The 20182-nt window shown below is 42.0% G+C and overlaps 1 protein-coding gene across 2 annotated transcripts in view; it reads left to right on the top strand.

Annotated features, from left to right (window-relative positions):
* The window catches only part of LOC147701700 (branched-chain-amino-acid aminotransferase, cytosolic-like), a 192868-nt gene extending 177811 nt beyond the window's left edge, over positions 1-15057 (top strand). For both annotated transcript variants that reach the window (XM_086930334.1, XM_086930333.1), the window contains 2 exons: positions 2603-2677; positions 12632-15057. In XM_086930334.1, coding sequence (XP_086786460.1) covers positions 2603-2677; positions 12632-12670 — 114 coding nt within the window. In that variant the 3' untranslated portion in view covers positions 12671-15057. The remainder of the gene's footprint in view (positions 1-2602; positions 2678-12631) is intronic.
* Positions 15058-20182: the final 5125 nt, after the last annotated feature.

The raw sequence follows: 20182 nt of genomic DNA, 5'->3' as shown, positions 1-20182 counted from the left end.
GACTGGACCCTAGGCTTGCAGTATTTTATTACATCAACCTCAATCAACAGGCAGAATGATCAGCTCTTTGTGGGTTTCAAGAAAACTGAGAAGGCCATGGTGGTCACCAAGTGCAGCATTTCATGCTGGGTTATCCTTTATATCAAGATCTCCTAGGCCTTAGCCAAGAATGTCCCTCCAGGAGGCAGTTGTGCTGACATCACCAGAACCATTGCTACTTCCACAGCTTTCACTAAAGTCACGTGATCATCTTTGCATACTTTGTGAAATATTACTTTAACAGGTACTTTGCAAGGCCTTGGTTAACCAGCACTATTTAAACTTACTTTACAGAGGGCATTGCTTTGGGATTCATTCATAAGGTGAAGAATCAGCTGGAAGAGGTATCCTAGTCTTCCCACATGTTACTTAGCATCCTGTCTTCTTAATGGATTCGTTTGTGCAGTGATGAATAACCTCACAAGGTAGAGACATACAAGTTATGTGCTGCATTTAAGCTCAGTCGCTTCCTTTGCACATTTATTTATTTATTTATTTATTTATTTTTAGAGTTTTCTATAGCGCGAACTTGAACCGATAAGGTTATCAGAGCGCTTTACATAGCACCAGTTCCGTTACATATTGTCACAGCAGTTTACATAGAATCAGTTACATTGCACATTTCAGGATCTTGACCCGTTTATGTTATCAGAGCGGTTTACATAAGACAGCATTCGATGTCCAGTGCCCTCCTCCGCCGTGTGGCGGGGGACCTCATCCAGCCCTCGATGCCTCCATATAACATGCAAATGGTTCCAGGAGCTGATTTGAGGTTGCCTGTCTGATCCTTCTATCTCCTGATGGCCTCACATCTTGGATGAGACAATGTTACATGCGAAGCCAACTGGTGCCACCTGGTGGCACTGAAGAGCCGTTGCTAATGAAAAAGTTTCCTGGTCCAGTCTGGCACATGGACAATATTGTTAAGGTGAGGAATCCGCGAAATGATGTAGTGCCCACCAGAAATATTATTACCTAAGATAATTCATTTTCCATCTCATTCTTGACCATCACCGTGATAAAGAATCTGGATTTAAAACTTTTATTTCTCCCTGACACTTGTACTCAGAGTTTCTAGGTATTCCAAATTTAAAAAACTGTCCACAGTACTCACCTTTTTCACGCGGTCATCCAAAGATCAGCAGTAAGCTCTTCTAGCTCAGTAACTTATTGCATCCACAGAGTATACCATGTGTACCATTCACCTGTTGCACGTTATTCAGAAAACTGTTGCTCATGGGCACAATATTACCTGACAACATCTTGTGTATCCTGGCTGGACTTATATCATTCAAGGGATTGTGTATATCTTCTTGCAACTCCGGTGACAGATAACCTTTCATTTGAATACATTGCTGTGGGGTAGCACTTCTCAGTTCATCTGCTCTGATTCACTGCACCTCGTGGCTGTTTATGTGTTTAAGAAAAAATGATGTGTATGGGCATTTTCTGCTTTGGAACAACTTGTCCTGAACTCTCAGATGCTAATACTAAGACTGCTTAGCAACCATTTGCCATTTATGAATGCAATTAATTCATGGTTGGTCCTGCAGGATTCAATAAGTACCACTTCTTTAGGGCCTGGTGGCCGTGTGTGAAATAGGAACTTAGTGGCCATACATAAACAACTTACAGGCCATACATAAACAACTTACAGGCCATACATAAACGACTTGCTGGCCAACAAAAACAAACTTCATGTAGCTGTCTTATAATGCAAGCCTCAGCCTGCTGATCAGGGTATCGGTTTCTACAGAGCCAGTAGTTTGTTTTCATAGTACCGTTTTATCAGGTTGAGAGTAGTTTAAAATACTTTTGTAGCCCTTTCTAATCATTCTGGATGTCTCCATTAACTCACTTATTTATAGGGAAGTTTAGTCATTGTTTGTGTTTCTCAGGGAATGGGGTGTGTGTCAAGAACACACCACATAACTCTAAATAGTGGCAGTTGCTAATGCTGTAAAAAATAGTATTTTCATTTTGTCTCCGTTCTCCTGTACCACAGCCTTTACTTACAAACATTTTTTTAACCAACATTTGCATTGCAAAAGGTCGAGCATTTGAGATTTTCTTTATGTGCTGTTTTTAAAACAGATGAATAAAAAGCATTGACATTTACTATGCCAATAGCTTAATTTGTTGCACATGCGTGCTATAAAAAAAACAAAGTGTTAGGAGAGAGCGTGTCCTGCCTGCAGCACCAGGCAGGACAACTCTGTTTGAGAAAATAGTGCTTGGAGGCTATAATTAAAGCCCACCAAGCAACAACCACACGTAACTGGGTGCTTGCAAAATGAGATAAGGCGGTACTAAGGAGGGAATACTAAGCCTTTTGACCAATCAACAGCCACAATTTACAGTGGACAATGATGCAAGCCAATGAAAAATGTGGGTGTAGCTTCAAATCCCTATCTCAATACAGCATTGCCCAGGCTTGACCTAAAAATGCCGATCTGTATTTAATCACACTCCGTAAACCTCTCTCTCTAAAAAATGTACTGTTAGTTTCTTAGTTCTTGTATTTATTTGTTATTCATGATCTTATTTTTTTTTCTCGCAATAGAACTACCACATTCCCACCATGGAGAACGGACCCGACCTGGCAAAGCGTTTCCTGAAGGAACTAACTGACATACAGGTAATCCTCCTACTGAGAAGGAGCACAAACCTGGCACCTGGGCACTGTTTTGCTACTTCTTACTAATTTATCCAGTCCTATGCAAGCATGTTATTAGAAAAGAAGAAAGGAGGTGCCTCTGAACGGGTTTCCAAAGAGATCCACCTCTAGGCACCTTTGGGTTAAGGAGGCTAAAAGTTAAGTAGTGAATAATCTTTAAGTTGTTCTGCATCTTGGGGATTCCTTCATTTGCAGGAAATTATATTATTATGCTTTGCCCAGAATCCTGCAAACGTCTTCTGGTTTGTTACTGCTGGTTCCAAGTTTTCCATTATTGATGGGCAAAAGCTGGTTGTTTTAGTCCCAAGTTTTGCAATATGAAACACAAAACTGTTTATTGCCAGGGCCTTTGGAAGTAGCACGCAAAGCTTTTATTTGTGTAATTCACCATCCTGTTGTGTGGCTATGCAGAGTTGTGAGATCAATTTATTGTCAGTATAATGAATTCACTTGTGGTGTTGTAGAAAACACATTTTACCAAAACACCTTTAGAGAACGGGCACTGACGTTTGCACTCTGCTCCAGTTCTGTCTCATGAGACGAGTCTGCTGCGGCGGAGTTTGAACTTGCAGCATGTGTGATGCAAAAACCTACTGGGAAAGGAGAGTGCAGTACTCCTCGACATACCATGGGCAAAACACTTTCTTTACAGAAAAAAACAGTTTTCATGACTTGGTGCAAAGAAACGTTGTTAAGTATAAACTGGTTGACTGCATCTTCTAAAGTATAGGTCTATCCCATGCGACCTTGGTGATGTAGAATTACTGTAGAGGTTCCCATTGTCCATTGTGTTGATAGATTCCATTTAGTTAGTACAGCATTTACGACCTACAGGTTGTTCTGTTCACAAAGACCACAAGACCAATTTACAAAGTTAATGTAGTTTAAACTCACAGTAATGTTTTAAGTTTAGTTTAGGATTTTGTAAAGTTCATCATTCATCCACAAAAGGGATATCATTGCAAATTACCACAACCCTTATAAGACCTCCCAACAACAAGTGTATTGAAAATAATGTATACAGATGTTAAACATCCAAGTTTTAAGCAGCCAAGTTTTAAGCTCCTTCCAAATGGGACCATAGTCAGAATTTATTTTAGATGCAGAGGCCATAGCTGCCATGGAACCAGCTGGGCCTCCCCGAGTTTGATGAGTTTTAAGGCAACACAAAATGATGGACGGAATGCTGAACATTGTCATACATTCACCTCCAGTTACAGATCTGGGTTTAATCTATCGTTATTTTGCTCGCCACGCCATTCCAGTTTGAACCCAGCGATATGCAATTCGGCCTTGACCCTGCTCCCCATGGGAACAGTCCAGCCCTAACTGCCAGGCCAGGTCCTCCCTGAACTGGAAAACAAGCATCCTGAGACTGGTTTCGGGGTATCAACCCGGCTAGCTTGAAACCGGTGGCATAGCGAGCAAGCATACCACATCTGGTCATACCCTTTCCACTTAGGGCGAAAATGCAACACTAAAAGATGATGGACGGAATGCTGGACATTCACCCCCAATCACAGACCTGGGTTTAATCCATCGTGATTTTGAAAGGGGCTAAGGGTATGCCCAGACGTTGGTCCCTTGCTTGCTGTGCCACTGGATTCAAACTAGCCTGGCTGATGAAGAGTGAAATCCGGAAACCGGTTACAGGATGCGGGTTTCCGATTCAGGGAGGACCTGGCCTAGCAGTTTGGACTGGACTGTTCCCATGAGGAACAGGGCCAAGACTGATATGCATATGGCTTGGTCCAAACCGGGATGGCATAGTCAGCAAAGGAACAGAGGATTAAACCCAGATCTTTTGACTGGGGGTGGGTGGTTGAAATGTTTCGGACTCCGTCCAGCTTCTTGTTGTGTTTGCAATAAATTTTAAGGACCAAAAAAAGTAATTTTTGCTGTGACCTAAAATATTGCAGCGGCTGATAGAAATAAAAATTTAGTACTTAAGGCAGAGTTAGTTGGTGAGAGGATAGATCTATGTAGCTAACGCAAGGAATTAAACAATGCGAGCTTTCATTGGCAACCAGTGTAAAGAGATCAGTGCAGGAAAAATATGATCTTTTATCTTCTATGCACAAATCTGACTGTAAAGTTCTAAATCGGTGAAGTCTAAGCAGGGGAGGGTTTGATATGGAGAAGACAATCTCGGTATTTAAAACGTACCACAATGGGGGGTTGCCTTTAGAAATAAGAATTGATTTCTACCCAAAATGAAGCCGTTTTGTTGCATTAAGGTAATAAAAGACTGGGGAACAGATCATAACGTTCTAACCTATACCTTGCAGTTTCTAAGGCAGTTCTTTGATGACTGCTAATAGCTAACTGTTCTATATTGGGAATTTATTTATAATTTGCAAGTACCAAAATGATCTCTCCGACAATAGCAGTAACCCACTGAACTATTTCATTATATGCACTTCTGTGATTTGCATGGTGCACATGCTTGCAGCAGGCATATTGACCCTCTGTGATACTTTATGATGAGTTAAAACTTCTACTAGACACAACTAGTTTGCTCTCCAGCATATCCATTAATCACCAGTTATCTTGACATTTTTATTTTTACCTGAAAATTGTTGGAGGCAAGGAACGTGCCTGCAGGTGCTTTAAAACCCACTGTAATTTTGACAACATAGTGCCCCCTGAAGTCAGTGCCTGGTGCAGTGGCACCAATCGCACCACCCTAGAGCCGGCCCTGAGTCTAGGAAGAAAATAATCTGGGAGCCCAAGGTAGAAAGAGTTACAGTAATCAATCCATGAGATGGCAATGGTATTGACGTCTTGTACCATGAACGAAAGTGTGAAAAAGGATAGAATGCGCGTCAGGGAGAAGAGTTGGAACAAAATGTTATTTGTCACAGAATTAGGTTGGTCCACCACAGAGAGGACCAAACAAATCAGTGAGAATCAATGTTTACTCACAACTTGTTTCACACCTGTAGACAGTGCAGCTTTGGGACAAAGAGAGAGGCGCAAAGGGAGATGGGCGAATTGGGACACACAATTTCCCATTAAGTTGTAAATTATTCTTGCTCATCCTGTTCTCATCCTTCAAAATATGCTGTAGCTGCTTCGTGGATATTGTCATGAATCTTCAGGACAATCTCAGTATCATAGGACATAAGAACAAATCTTAAACACATGACTGAATTATGTTGGGCAGTAGAATCATGTAAATGCTAAACAAGAAAGGGGACAATTGATTCCTAGGATTCACTAAAATTCAGGGATCGAACCGTAGAGGAGGAGAAGATGGAGAGAGATACTTGAAGCATCCTAGTAGATGAGAAGCTGTCGAACCAGGAAAGGGTACATCCCAGATACCAATCTCCCAAAGAGACCCTTTAGAAGACTATGCTCAACAGTATCAAATGCCTCCAATAGATCCAGAAAAATAAGCGCAACCGGAAGATTCTGGGTAGCACAGCAGGATAGCTCGTCATGGGCAGAAATAACAGCCCATTCACAGCTAAATCCAGTGCAAAATCCTCATTGTGCAGTGAAACCGAGGTTTGCAGTTACAAACTCTTGGAGCTGAAGAAAAAGCTTGCTCATGAAGTTTGGCTTAAAATGGTAGTTGGGAAATATGCTGAGAATTCTTAGAAGCGTTCTTATCTAGTGCTTTTTGTTTTTGTTAGAATAGAGGTGACTGAAGCAAGATTACAAAATTTGAGGACTCTTCCTGATTCCAAAGAGGCATTGAAAACAGCCAATAGGCAGTAGTGCTCCCAATCTAGTAGGAAGAGGTCCAATGCTGGAGTCTAAGGGCTTACTCTTTAAAAGTAAAGGAAAAAAAGCAATTTTTGTCAAAAGGGACCAGGCTATCGTATGTACGGAAGAGGACTTAAGGCTGGGCTTCCCTACTGGTTGAGGTTGAAACAACCAACCTTGAAGGCTTTGAGAATACACATGTGTATTGCACCTATCTCCCAAATTGTTTACATATGCCTCTATATTAGATTTACTAAGCTCATCAATCACAGAAAAAATACCATGAGCCATATAGGGGGCATTTAATATTTTCAAACTGCAAAAAGCTGCCTTTGCTCTCTGTATGGCCACATTTAAGCATGGGTAAGTTTAGAACATTCTTTTTTCAGTGCAAGTGTCTTTCAGTAAAGTATATGACCTGCTTACGGGTCCGCGAGGTCCACTGTAAACCACAGCTGCAAAATTTGATTGCATTTAAAAAAAAAATCGTTAATGGGAATTCTATCCAAGGCACAATGTACTACTGAGTAAAGATGATTAACAATCAGATAGGAATTGGTATAAGCAATAATATTTTCAGACAAATGCTGTAATAAATCTTCAGTCTACACAGATTTCCATTCCTGTCTTTCTGAAACAAACACTGAGGTGGAGTGGCATCTAGTTGTTTTTTAGGATGTTCTTTGAAAAGGGGAGCCCAAATGATTTGTCTAAGGCAAAACACATGAAGAAAAACTTGACAAAAGAGAGTATTGTAGCAGACAATACTTAAAAATTTTGGCCCAACAAATGGCAAGCAAAGGGTCCATTCTGCGATAGCCCAAGAGGATAAAAGATCATTATATTTAATGGTAAGTGTGGCATTCACACTATCCAAATGAGAATTCAAATCGCCAAGAACTACCAGGTGCGAGTCATCGGTAGCTACTTATGAAAGAAAATAGGCAGACAGGTCAATCAGAATGTACAGAGGTCCACAGGCTACCATCGGAATCACAATTGTTCAGAGCAAGGGCTACTAGAACTGGTTTGCAACAAGAATCAAGTGTCGAGAACTTCAGGGAACTGTTAATAAACAATATCATATCCATACATTTTACACCTATTCAGTGGGATAGAACTACAGAGTACTTGAAATAAAGTAAGCTCATAAGTGATACCCTGCATGTTGTCAGATAACCACAAAGGCGTTAAATCCATAATGTCACATCGTTGTTAACTGAAAAGACATTTTATGGTCGAGCAATTTTTCACAGTAAACTTCACATTTAATACCTGCCTCGATATTGTGCACAAATCTGATGCATACACCAAGGCGTGTGGAAAAAGGGAATTGAAATTTTCGACGTAAAGATTGCACAACATTAAAAGTTGGTAAGTGCCTTCATTAAGAGAGTGATAATGGGAGAAAAGATTGAATAGGTGTTTACGAAGATAATGAAATTGTTGCATGTACATGGACTTTGCATTTTACAAATGTGACCCAAAACAACAGTGTTCTTTTAGTGTCCCAGTTAAGTTTAGAATCTGTAATACAATAAAACGAGATACATACATCCATAAGCGTAATTGTGCTTAGTAGGTACAGTACCTACCTTAATACTTATACACAAATTCTTTGAACGTTTTCTTAAAGAAAAATAAGAGATGTTAGCAGTTTTGGCTGCCCAAAAACAATAACGGCTGCATTCCAAAGGTCCATAAAACAGTATGAAATTGAGTTAATGCGGGACTAAAAATCGGAGTCGTTTGTTTTTTCACTTGTTCAAACCCAAAAACTCTAAGCTGTGCCCAACTGTTACAATCCCAGTCCTTCGACCAATGTACACATTTTGCTTTGTATGTGGATGTGAGGGTAGAGCATTACCTCCAACAATATCCAAAGCATGTGGTAAAGTACAACTCTTCCCCCATATTATGTGTCCTCTCGTTAGAATTTAACACAGGAAAAACAATATAGCTAAATGGCTCATACAGGCACTGTGACATCTTGTCAAACAGTTCAGACTGGTTCAGTTCTACTGCTGGTGACACATTTGAAGAAAATTACTATTTGGATGCGAGTGACTCCAACAGAACGGACTGCAGTGGTCTCTAACAATCTTAGTGTAATTTTAATGTAGTACGGTATACTTCATAAAACATTAGCTTTAATAAGCCAGATGAGACTTGCTTTACATGGGGCTTAACTGCATGCGCCTGTTTGACATTGCAACCCAAGCAATAGCTCATATCTATAACTTACATAGCCTTAACAGTGATAAAAAACTAAAAATGTACCTACCCTGGAGGTTAGGACATTGAAAACTAAACCTCTAACTTTTACTTGAGCAAGTCTTAATGATGTAACTTCAGCAACAGAGACTGATCTGTTGCATGCACTATCATATAATAAAAATATATCTCGAAGTTATCCTTTTTGAAAAGGACGACATGTCATAGATGAAGTAAACAAAGCAATAACTCCCCACAATAATCAAGTGTTGGAGTAGAAATGAGCAAATAAACTGTGACTAGCCATCTCTCCAATTTTATTGAGCAGGTTAACCATCTGGACCCCCATCAGGCAGGGTTCCGGCCTGCTCATTCCACGGAGGCTGTCATAACTGCTGTCATGGATACGCTTCGTGCAAACGCAGACAAGGCAATACCTCAGGCCCTGGTCCTACTAGATTTGTCTGCAGCGTTTGACACGGTCGACCATACCATCCTACTCGACCGTGTCGCACAAGCTGGTATCCGAGGCCCAGCATACAGCTGGATCAATTCATTTCTCAGTGACCGCACTCAAGCGGTCCGCCTGGCCCCTTTCACTGCCACTAAACTCCCAATCACTTGTGGGGTCCCTCAAGGGTCCTCTCTATCCCCTCTTTTGTTTAACCTTTATTTAGTCCCTCTCATTCAATCGTTGAGGAAGTTTAAGGTCTCCACATTTAATTATGCAGACGACCTACAACTTATTTTCACTGTGGATGGCTCTACCACCTCTGTTAAGGAATTCCAAGAGACTATGTTACACATCTGTCATTGGATGGATTCGAACCATCTAAAATTGAAACTGGGAAAAACAGAAATCATTCTCAACGGCAATAGCAAAATATTCTGGGGTCCACATTATTGGCCCCCTGAATTAGGCCTCCTGCCCACCCCCTCTTCCTCAGTTAAGAGCTTGGGAGTAATTATTGACAGTGAACTTTCACTGAAGGCCCAGGTGAGCTCGGTGGTATCCTCCTGCTTCTACCAGTTACGTAGAATAAGGAAGATCAGCCGGATGTTAACCCAATTGGCCCTGATCCAGGTAGTGATAACGCTTGTGCTATCCCACCTGGTCCATGCCAATGCCATCTATTTGGGCCTCCCTCTCTATCTGGGTAAACGTCTTCAACTGGCTCAGAATCAGGCTGCCAGATTGATCCATCGGCAGCCCCGCTGGCAGTCTGCTGGGCCTCTGCTGAAACAACTCCACTGGCTCCCTGTTGGCCAGCGAGTAAAATTCAAAGTAGCCTGTATGGTTTTCAAAGCCCTCAATTTATTAACATCCTTTTGTCCAGGTGTGCCCCTTCCCGCAATCTTAGTTCTGCTAATCTTCATCTTCTGGTAACACCAATCTTTAAACTACAACGTCAAGGCGGTCACAGGTTTGCTACTCTTGCATCCAGACTTTGGAATTCTCTCCCACTGGAATTGCGTTCCTGCTCCGACCTTTTGGCATTCAGGAAACAGCTTAAGACCTGGCTCTTTTCATCAGTTTAGCCCCTCCACTTTTCATCAGGATGTTCTGTTCTGTTGGTCAGCGCCATGAAGCCCCTGGATGTCCGTGCGCTTTACAAAAAACTGTTAACATAACATAACAGGAGGAAATAAAGACGTTTTAATATCACAAAAGACTACAAACCGCTAAAGGTACAACATGGAAAACCGGCAATGTTTGGGAAAAAAAAGTCTTGCACAGTGAAGGTGCTCTGAGTGACACAGTTAAGAGCGGCTATGCGTAAAGATGTGAGAAGTAAACAAAGACTTAATTGCATTACTGTGGCTTCTACTCAAATTTAAATTGGAGTAGACGGGAACCAATGTATAAATAAAGTCAAAGTTTTTTTAAACATATTTAACAACTTTATAAATTCTAGAAGAATGTTGTCAGATTTGTTTTCTCTTGTGTTAGAAACGTCCCTCTACAACCACTATCTTGCAAGGACAAATCATAGATTAAATGACATTTTAGGACCCATAATTTGTGGACAGTTTTAAACTGAATGTCACCAAACCACGTTCGGACGGTTTACCTACTTTTAAAAGGCACACAGAAAAGTATCCACACTTATGATGACTGTGAGTAGGATAAAGTCCCTAAATGACTAGCTAATGCATTTTCCCTCTTAGAATTGAAACCTGGGTTATCAACTGAAAAATCCTGAGTATTTGAAGTATGCAAGTTTTTGAGACTCTGCCTTTTAATTGTATTCCTTCTTAACTGATTTTGTCGTGACACCTTTTTACTCCTGATCTCAAACAGAGCATCGTTTTTGTATACCATGCTCATTTCTCAGCACAGATATGGGCTGCTGTGCATATCAAACCCTCGAATATGGCTCTTCTTTCCGCATACTATTAGCACAAATACTGTCACAACGCGGTCGTAACAATTACCGCGTAGTGACAACGCATACCAATACCCCGCAAGTCGTTACAACCACTTGCGGAGGGGAGGCGCTGGATGTTGGAATAGTAAAATGTACTATTACAACTCCAGTCTGTGTGGACTTTAGGGAAAGTGTTGCATTTTAAATCCATCACCAGCCCCCCTCCGCAAGTCGTTGTAACGACTTGCGGGGTAATGGTATGTGTTGTCACAACGTGGTCGTTATTACGACCGTGTTGTGACAGCATGCGGGTTTACGGATGCAGGGTGAAGGTCGTTTACCGAAACCCTCATTGCTATGGATTCTGTTTATTTTATTTCACAATTATCTGCTGTTATCAGATCACTTAATAAATTTGATTGAAGTTTATTTTCCAATGACACTAGTTACACGAATTATTTTTGAGGAAGGAATTGGTCTATCCTGCCCTTAATGGCACCAAAGGCGTATAGTGTTATGGAACACTGCCTCAAGCAGTTACAATTGCCCCATACTGAACTTTATAAACCACTCAAGCACATTTTCGACTCACTACTAGATGCAGGTAAGAAAACAGATGTTGTTAAAAAGCTGGTGCCCCTTGCAAGTTGCAGAGCCAGCCCACAAGGAGACGGGAATGGCCAACGGATGTGGAAAGGTACCTGACCTCATTTAGTAACTTGCCCCATTGCATTCAGTTCCACTTAAACGGCATCTGATCAATGGTCCAGCTGGTGAGAAAATTGTACTATGGAAATGACTTTTCCGATGGGGTCTGCCTCGCTTTAACCCTTTCGATGCTGATGACGAGCTCAGCTCGTCATCACCCACGGGTGTCGTGTGCTGAGGACGAGCTGAGCTCGTCATGGTGCCACTAAAATGGCATTTTCCAGCACAGGGGGGGGGGGGGAATGGCCAGCAGCCATGTGGTTAAGGCATATTTCAGAGATAAACCATGCAGAATTAAATTAAGAGCGCCAATCAAAAAAAGACATGCAAATCATCGTTTGAGTTGGTAATACACAAGTCTAACCTTTGTAAAGATATTAAGAAGTGGACGAAGTAGATATTGGCCATGAAAAATCTTATAAAAATGTTTATTAAGGAGTTTAAAATGTCAAATGTTTATTAACTATTGTAATAATGAATTGTAAGGTTTAATGTCGCTTCACTATTACAGGAAAGGAGATTTTTCACCAGGAAGTCAACACATTGCAAATTAGTCAAGATTTTTCTTAAGCTGCAGAGTGGTAGCTTAGTGAAGTTCTAATAATGTTGCATATTTGTAGTAGTCATTCAGTGCTGGTTAATTAAAGTGAAGTATTCTCAGTAACCTACTATGTGGAAAGCTTTTTAACCATATTCAAAATAGGTTTATGCAGTGACCCCTTTGCCCCCGTGCAAGTAACCAGGGTACTGTAGTCTTGGTAGAGCTGCAAGAATCCTACATGATTTCAGTAGGATTCACTGTGAACCAGCCTAGCTTGGTTACTGATCCAGTTAATGAAGTTCAGCTGCCAGATGCAAATGACTTTAATTCTTTTGTTTCTAATGTATTCTTGTTTCTTTCTCCCTGCAGTATGGCCGCACTCCCAGCGAGTGGATGTTTTCCATCTGATCATTCATTCCGTGTTCTCAGAATGGATCTTCATCCTACCTAGTGTCTTAAGTCTTTCAATCATGAACCTCCAAAGGCAACGTCCTATTTATAATGGACTTTGACTTTGTAAAATCATTGCTATCTTATGGTGTAATATGGGGTAGGGATTATCTTTTTCCTCTGAACAAATTCCTGCCTATGCTGCCCTCATTCTCCATGTTACAGAAAGGTGGAGCATTCTTGCAGCTGGCCTGCTTCCAAGGTCATTGGAGAGTTTCAGGAGATTTTAAAAATGGCAATGACTGCAGCCGACACGTCAAGAGCTTCGATCAAGGGATAGCTTTGCACCCCCATGCTAGAGGTGCACTCAACTACATGTGTGTGTTATCCAAAGAGGCCAAAAATACCATGCAGATGTCACCTTGGTTGACCTTTGTATTTGATACCCAATTTTGGAAACACTCCTCAGAAACCTTTCTCAACATTCAGCTGAGTTACTGATGCAGTTCTTTCTTTGGTCATGGACTGAAGAGCTACAGACATTATTGATGGAGTTGCTCACATTTCATTGGAGTGATGACTTCCCCAGCAGCAGAAGTATTCTCAGAAAACTGTTTTGATGTATTCTAGCTTTCAAAGCATGCCATTGACTTCGAATTGTGTGTTATCTGAACGTTAGAAAAATATATGTGGTATCTGTCTCTGTAGAAATGTATATGTTACAGTTGGGCTAATATCCACACTCTTGAGATGCATATCCTGTACCTTTTGCAGCCTTGAAGAAACCAATGTGGTATGAAAAGCAAAAAGGTTTGTTGGACAGGGTCATATGACCCTGCGGCACAGCAGTACTTCTCCAACAGGAAGCAACATGCTGCAGCAACCAATCAAAATACAATATTTCGAATGGAGGTGTGATCTAATCGCTCCATTGTTGTATCCCCCGCTTTAAGCGACTCTGGGCAAATCATTTCATCTTATAGTACCTCACTTCCTTTGCCTGGCAAAAGTAACTTGCTAACCTATAGTATTATGCTCTGCACTAAACTGCTACATCTGCATTTGTGTATGGTGGCTCAGGTTTCTTCCCCATCATTTGGACAAGTGAACAGGCCAGGCGTCTGCCCTCTTGGATGTTCAATGAAGGATTTTACTGAATGTCCCACATGCTTGAGTTAAGTTCATTCACTCAAGATCAGACCATGTACTACATTACTCAGACATACCTCGCTGCATGCTGCAGCTACTGAAGTGTATTATCAGCGTATGCGTATGCAATGCAATAAATTAAACGTTGAAATTCAAGTTAAGGATATCACCTACTAATAACTTAGCAAATAAGTCCAATGTGCTTCTAAACGTCTGTTTGCGAGATGAAATTACCCCTTTTTTGTGGTGCCTGTTGTTACTCCATCTCAAAGAGCTACATGTGAATTGTGAAGACTATGTGATTAAACTGCAATGCTGAATCTTTAATGAATCGCAAATATATAGCTAGAACTGGTTGCATTTAAGGAGCACAGTGATAGCAAAGTTATACTATTTCTGGGGTGGGGTTTGTCACAGCGTTTTACCTCTTTTATTGTGATGCAATCAATGGTTTGGTTAAATGGTTATCCCAAATGTCACAGAGAGCCAAGCTCCATCACAGGAGCTGAGAAGTGTCAATGAACGTACCTCGGAACTGGCCATTTATTGCGACAGTGGTCCGAGAATGCAGGTGTGAACACATCAACCTGAAGTTTCAGCATGCTTAGCTCAGTAGGCTGGTGTTCATTCTCAAACTTTCTTGCTCTTGAAATAAACAACATGAGCACATGAATGCTTTAAGAGCAGTAAAAGGCGCTTGTCTGTGGTCACAACCCGGTGTTTCCATCAGTGGAACTAAAGAAGATGGCTACCCAAATTGTCCTAGTTAAACCGAAGCCTTGAATTGAAGTATATGCACCCCACAATAGACAAAGCTTAAATACAATATTTTGGAAGGGGTTGAAGGTCGAGTGAGTAAAGTACATTTCTAGTGCTGATGTTAATATTCTGCACTCCCTTTTTAGTACTGCCTAGTTGTTATCCATGTCCTTAAAGAACACCATGAAGGAAGTGTGTTCATGGTTTATAATTCTGTCTCCAATAGTTGCATGAAATTAGGAACAGTCAAGTCTCAGCTGCCACACTGACCAGGTAAAGTGGAACTTTTTGTGTATTGTGATCCCTAATATTTATGATGCAGAGTTTAGATACATGTAGTAATAAAAAATGGAAATGTTGGATCTGAGTGCTCAATTGTGACACATCTCTTTGCTAGCAAGCTGCAAATAAGCTGCGTGTAACACTATGCTGTCTTTTATGTTCTCTCTATTTTAAGTTCCCTTTCTGAATTGCGCAATTAAACTTGTGTACACGCATCACAGTCTCGTATGTATCTTTTCGTGTTGTGACATGAACATTGGTAGAACAAACTGGCCTGTCCTCAGTTGAGGGGTGAATGAATTTAGAATTGAGGCAACCACATCTACATTGAAGACCTGCTTTTCAACAGAATTTGCTGAATATTTTGTTAGTTCTTACTGTCAGCACCACTACAGCCTTGCTTGTGTCCATATTTTCTATGTGGCAGTTGGTTTTTTGATTTTCATTTGCTATATTGTATTGCCATAGTGTGTGAAAGAAAGCATGTGTGGAGACCGAGAGTAGCAGTTCCTATTTCTGGATGGATTTGTCTCAGTCCTGAGGATACTTATTTTGCAGTTGTTGGAGAGTATCCCTTTTTCTCTGACATTTTTTTGTAGTGGATGGTTGGATATGAAACACATCAGATAGCGGTGCACCCATAGCATATACCCTAGACCTTGTATGTATTATTGAGACATGGCATACAGAGACAAGTGATGCGTTCATGCATGAATGAGTATCTCCAGGGGTTAAGATAACATTGCCAAAACCGAAAAAAAGAAGCGATAAAAGCAAACCAGTCCCTAGTTATATAGTTAGAACATCCTCAGATACTAGCTGAGGTTGAATTGTTAGCTTTTGCATGTAAGATGAAGGAATATAAAATACATTTATTCCAGTTTTACTGTCCCCCCAATAAGATAACACTGAAATGCTTGGTTGAACTAGAACTTTATACCCTACAAAATATATAAGGAGTCAATGACTTATTTGGTAAACCTTAACGTATAGCCAGAACCCACCTCGGGCTGCAAAAAACTTTATGAATGTTAATCTAAGTAAAATATGATCTTAAGTAGTTAAATGACACTTACTTATGCGACTGGATACCTCTAAGATGCTGTCTCATAATCAGACAAACATATTATACTTGTTATGCACTCAATTGGTCCCAATCACGGAGACGACTCAGGAGCCGATGCTGGACCTCCTGTCCCACCTGAACACAATGCAAGTCCAGGAACGGAAACCTTAGAACTCGCACTGTACTCGTGGGAGAATAGGGGTTGGGATAAAATAAGAAAAGAGTTTTGCGGTACTGGATCTGTTTGATGGCTGTGCAAAACTGCGTAATAGATTTTGTCACTTCTGAAGCCATCTAGGTTTGTGAGGTAGACATGCACTGGACAAGAGCCTCTGGCTTTGCGCTAATGTAATGCACTGGAAATAACAAGAGGAAGCAGTTACCCTCAGTACACTAACAAGTCTGAACATATAATGAACATGCATTGACTTTAGTGACACAAATTGACAAGTTTCGTCAGCAACTCCGCATGAGAGCAGAAATACTAAATTCACAGATTGGAGTGACACTGCTAGAAATAAACTTGAAATACAGATTGGAGTTATTGGCACTCCTCAAGATACTCTCGGAGCATAGGTTGGACTGACTTGCACTCCTGAGGATACACTCAAAACACAGTGGGGTACAGGGTTGATCCCTATATGAAAGACTCTGAAGTGATTTCTCTGCGCACTACTGTCCATCAGAGAAACACAGGACTAATGTCGTAATCCTTAAGCGTTGACCGTTTTAGCTTCAAGGTTGTAGCGAGGGTCTGGTGTATAAATGCACAAGAAGCGGGGGAAATGGAGGAAAAGTCTAGAGTCTTTGAAGAACTCGGTCCTGTTTACTACTGTAGAGGTTTAGTGCGCACTGACCTGATATCAAGTACTTGGCAGAGTTCTTCAACTTGTCTGAAGTTCGAAGAAAATCTCAAAGCCTTGACTCAGGTTTACAAGGGGGACCAGCATAACTGTGCAGGAGGGAGCGAAGAGGAAGATGTTGAGGGAGCGGCTGCCACTGGGAGCACTGGTTTGGTTGGTCTTTAAGGAGATTGGAGCGGTTCTTGGTTCCGGCAGGATTCTTCAGTTGAGTGGGAAGGATGACGTCCTGCAGGGAGCGAGGCCAAGCCACGGTTTGGGTGGGGTTTATATACCCTCTCGAAAGCTCGATGGAAGTAGCTAGATCGCGTGCAGCATGTGGGGGACATGGCTGTCTGGAAGGTCCTTGAACCTTGGGGAAAACATGTTAGTATACTCTTTATGACCGTACAGAATGGGCAGGTGCAACTTGTTGATCGGAATCAAGTTACAGGAAACAAATGTATCATTTTTGTTCGAGCTTGCAAAGTTCATGGAAAACAACACCAAGGCCCCAGTAACAACAAGAGCAAGGTTTGCCATTCGCTCATTGGATTCAGGGGCACGCTTGCAGAGAGTTAATGGAAAACCACGCTAAGGCCCCAGGGATAGAAAGAGTAGTTAATCCATTGAGTGTGGTGAACGCTTTTAGGGGTTTAAGGGTACTGGAAACTTCAGATGTTGGGGAAGCATCAGTCATGAGTGTGCTGGGGAAGCATCAGTCATAAGGGAGGTGGAGGAACAGCCGTTATGTGGGATGCTTGGGAAGCATCAGTTATGAGGGAGTTTGGGAAAGCATCAGTTCTAAGGGATGCTGGGAAAGCATCTGTCATGAGGGAACTATGGGGTACATCAGTTATGGGGGATGCTGGGGTAGCATCAACCATGAGGAGATTTGCAGGAGACACAGGTCATTAGGATGCAGAAAGAGCATCAGTCAGGAATATTACAGCGTGCATAGGGCTCCAAAGGGGTAAATCATCATTAGCCCTGCGCGCTAGACCACTAAGCAAGGACACAAGAGGGGGTTGTGACCGAGAGGGAGCTGGAGCAGTTGTGACCATACTCAAGATCTGGTCCCTTTAATTTTGATGAGCGCTTTGGGATGCCCTTCGCCATTGAGGTTCAAAACGTACTCCTGCCTCATGATTTGCTAACAAGTTTAGAGTGGACCTGGATAATTCTCTACCCTTACCTGAAGGCACATTTGGCTACTAACTTTCACTGTCTCTTGACACCAAGGCAAACACTCTTTTAGGCATCTTCAACACTAATGTGACCCAGGCTCCTCACCATATGTTACAATTGAAAAGTCATAGAAAATCCCTAAAACTGAAGGTCAAGAAGAACACTTGGTTTTCACCAGAATTGTTACAGCTCCATTTAAAGGTTAGGCATGATGAGAGAAAATGCAGGGAACACTATGACTCCAGTGTAGAAAAAATGCATACCACCCTGAACATCACTTATAACTGTTTTATTTCTGAGGCTGAAGCCCAGTGTTTACACAGACATCCTTTAACCCTTTGCATGCTGATGACGGAACCGCTCCGTCATCAGCTGCGGGTGCGCTGTGCTGATGACGGAGCGGTTCCGTCATGGCCCAGCCGCCGCGCCTGCGCGGGCGTTCTAATGAGCGGGGCGGGTCATGACGGAACCACTCCGTCACCAGCATAGCTCAACCGCGGCTGGTGACGGAGCGGCTCTGTCACCAGCATGCGGCCGCAGCGAAGGGGTTAATCACATCTATGGAGATATTTCCCATTATTTTGTAACCAAAATCCGGCATGCCCAGACTGAAATTGTGACGAACGGAATACTCTTTGCTCAGTTCTGTCAAGATTGTTTAAACACTCTCTCAAATGTCTTAGACGAATTTGAATTCTTCATAATCCTTCATACTTTTTCGACTAAACACTGTAATATACACTGCTTCAGGTTCCCCACAAAATTTGTCCATCCAGGATTATGAAGGCCCTCTGCCCCTTTCTTCAGACTGCTTGTACTATTTTATGCCTCCTAATGAACAGGAGTTTACCCGGGTCCTGGAATGCAGCTATGCTGAGTCTAAATAGAAGAAACCCTTTTGAAAACCAGATGAGATAGTAACTCCCACCCAATAGCTCCACTCTCATATTTAGGCCAGGTACTTAAGAAACTTGTGCTGATACAAGCAGATGTTTGCATAGAACACCACCATACTGGGTGCTTTTGAGGCATTAGAGCCAGTCACAACATGGAGTTAGTGTGGTATCGCAGTACTGTTTCCTTTGCTTTTGTATGTTTATTCCATTGTTATTTGAATCCTCTCCTGTCTCGAGCCTGCCTGGTAGAATGTTATATTTCAAAGTCCCAGTGGCTCTGAAACAGGCTGGAGACCGGAGTGGATGGAGTTTTTTGTTCTTCTGGATTAAACTTGGATTTCACCTACTCAACCATGTCCTGGTCTTACGTGGACTACCGTAACTTCACATTTGGCAATGAGGATGGGATGCCAGGATTGTGTGTGACCTTTTGACATTTTTTATGTTTTTTTCTGAGGAACTGTCATTTTCTTGGAGGAACTGGAAACTTCAACACTACATACAGCGTCTCTTTTAGGATTGGTCATTGAGTCTGCCTATTGTCTGCTTCAACTTAAGTGCCGTGGCTGTGGGCTGTTCTGGGTTTGTGATTTGGGAAATTACCTAACTTTTTCCCTTCATGCCTGCTTCGTCGTCTCTGCTCTTGAGCCTTCATCCGAGCTCTCTTGTGCACTCTCTGCCACTGCTCGCGCGGTGAATCGTTCGAACGCTGTGAAGCTGTCTTAGTAGTTTGAGGATTCTTCTGTGTTGAAAAACATGCTAGGGAACACTCCGGAGGTCTTGTTTTTAGGTCTCGACCTGCGTAGGCTGCGCTTGTGCAGTCTCGCTGGGAGGGAAATTATGTCCGAGGGTAGGGAGGTAAACGAGCTAGCTCTTCTCCAATGGCTTGCTTCCTAAACGGCAGCCAGCCATTGGAGAAGAGACTGAGACCGCCTGAAAGCCTCGCCTGCCCAGCAGATTCCAAGGTAACCCGCGCTGTTCATGCGTTTTGTTTTCATCCCCGGTTTATGTTATGGGGTATTGGCCTCGACCACTGCATATGTAGTTTTCTGCACCATTTTATCATGGCGCCCATTTTTGCCCACTTTGTATTCCTTCTTGTTGTCCTCTGTTTATTTTCTTAGTTAATCTAAGAGGAGGGGCTCCTCTATAGTCCATCTTCTTATTTATCTGGTTTCCACCCAGCGCTAAATATTTAAACTCTGTTCCTGACCCTTACAGTGCCTTGCATCTCGGCTGTGAGCACGCAGTTACCCTGCCCGGACAGTTTTTTCCACCACCTAATCCTCTGCTCAAAGTAACACCCCTCGTTGCAGCCGTGTTTTTATTATCTTTAACGCCCTCGCAATCG

Source organism: Lissotriton vulgaris, chromosome 7, assembly GCF_964263255.1.
Source record: "Lissotriton vulgaris chromosome 7, aLisVul1.2, whole genome shotgun sequence".
Classification (NCBI taxonomy): Eukaryota; Metazoa; Chordata; class Amphibia; order Caudata; family Salamandridae; genus Lissotriton; species Lissotriton vulgaris.
Note: the sequence above shows the minus strand (reverse complement) of the source record. Positions and strands in the feature narration are given on the sequence as shown.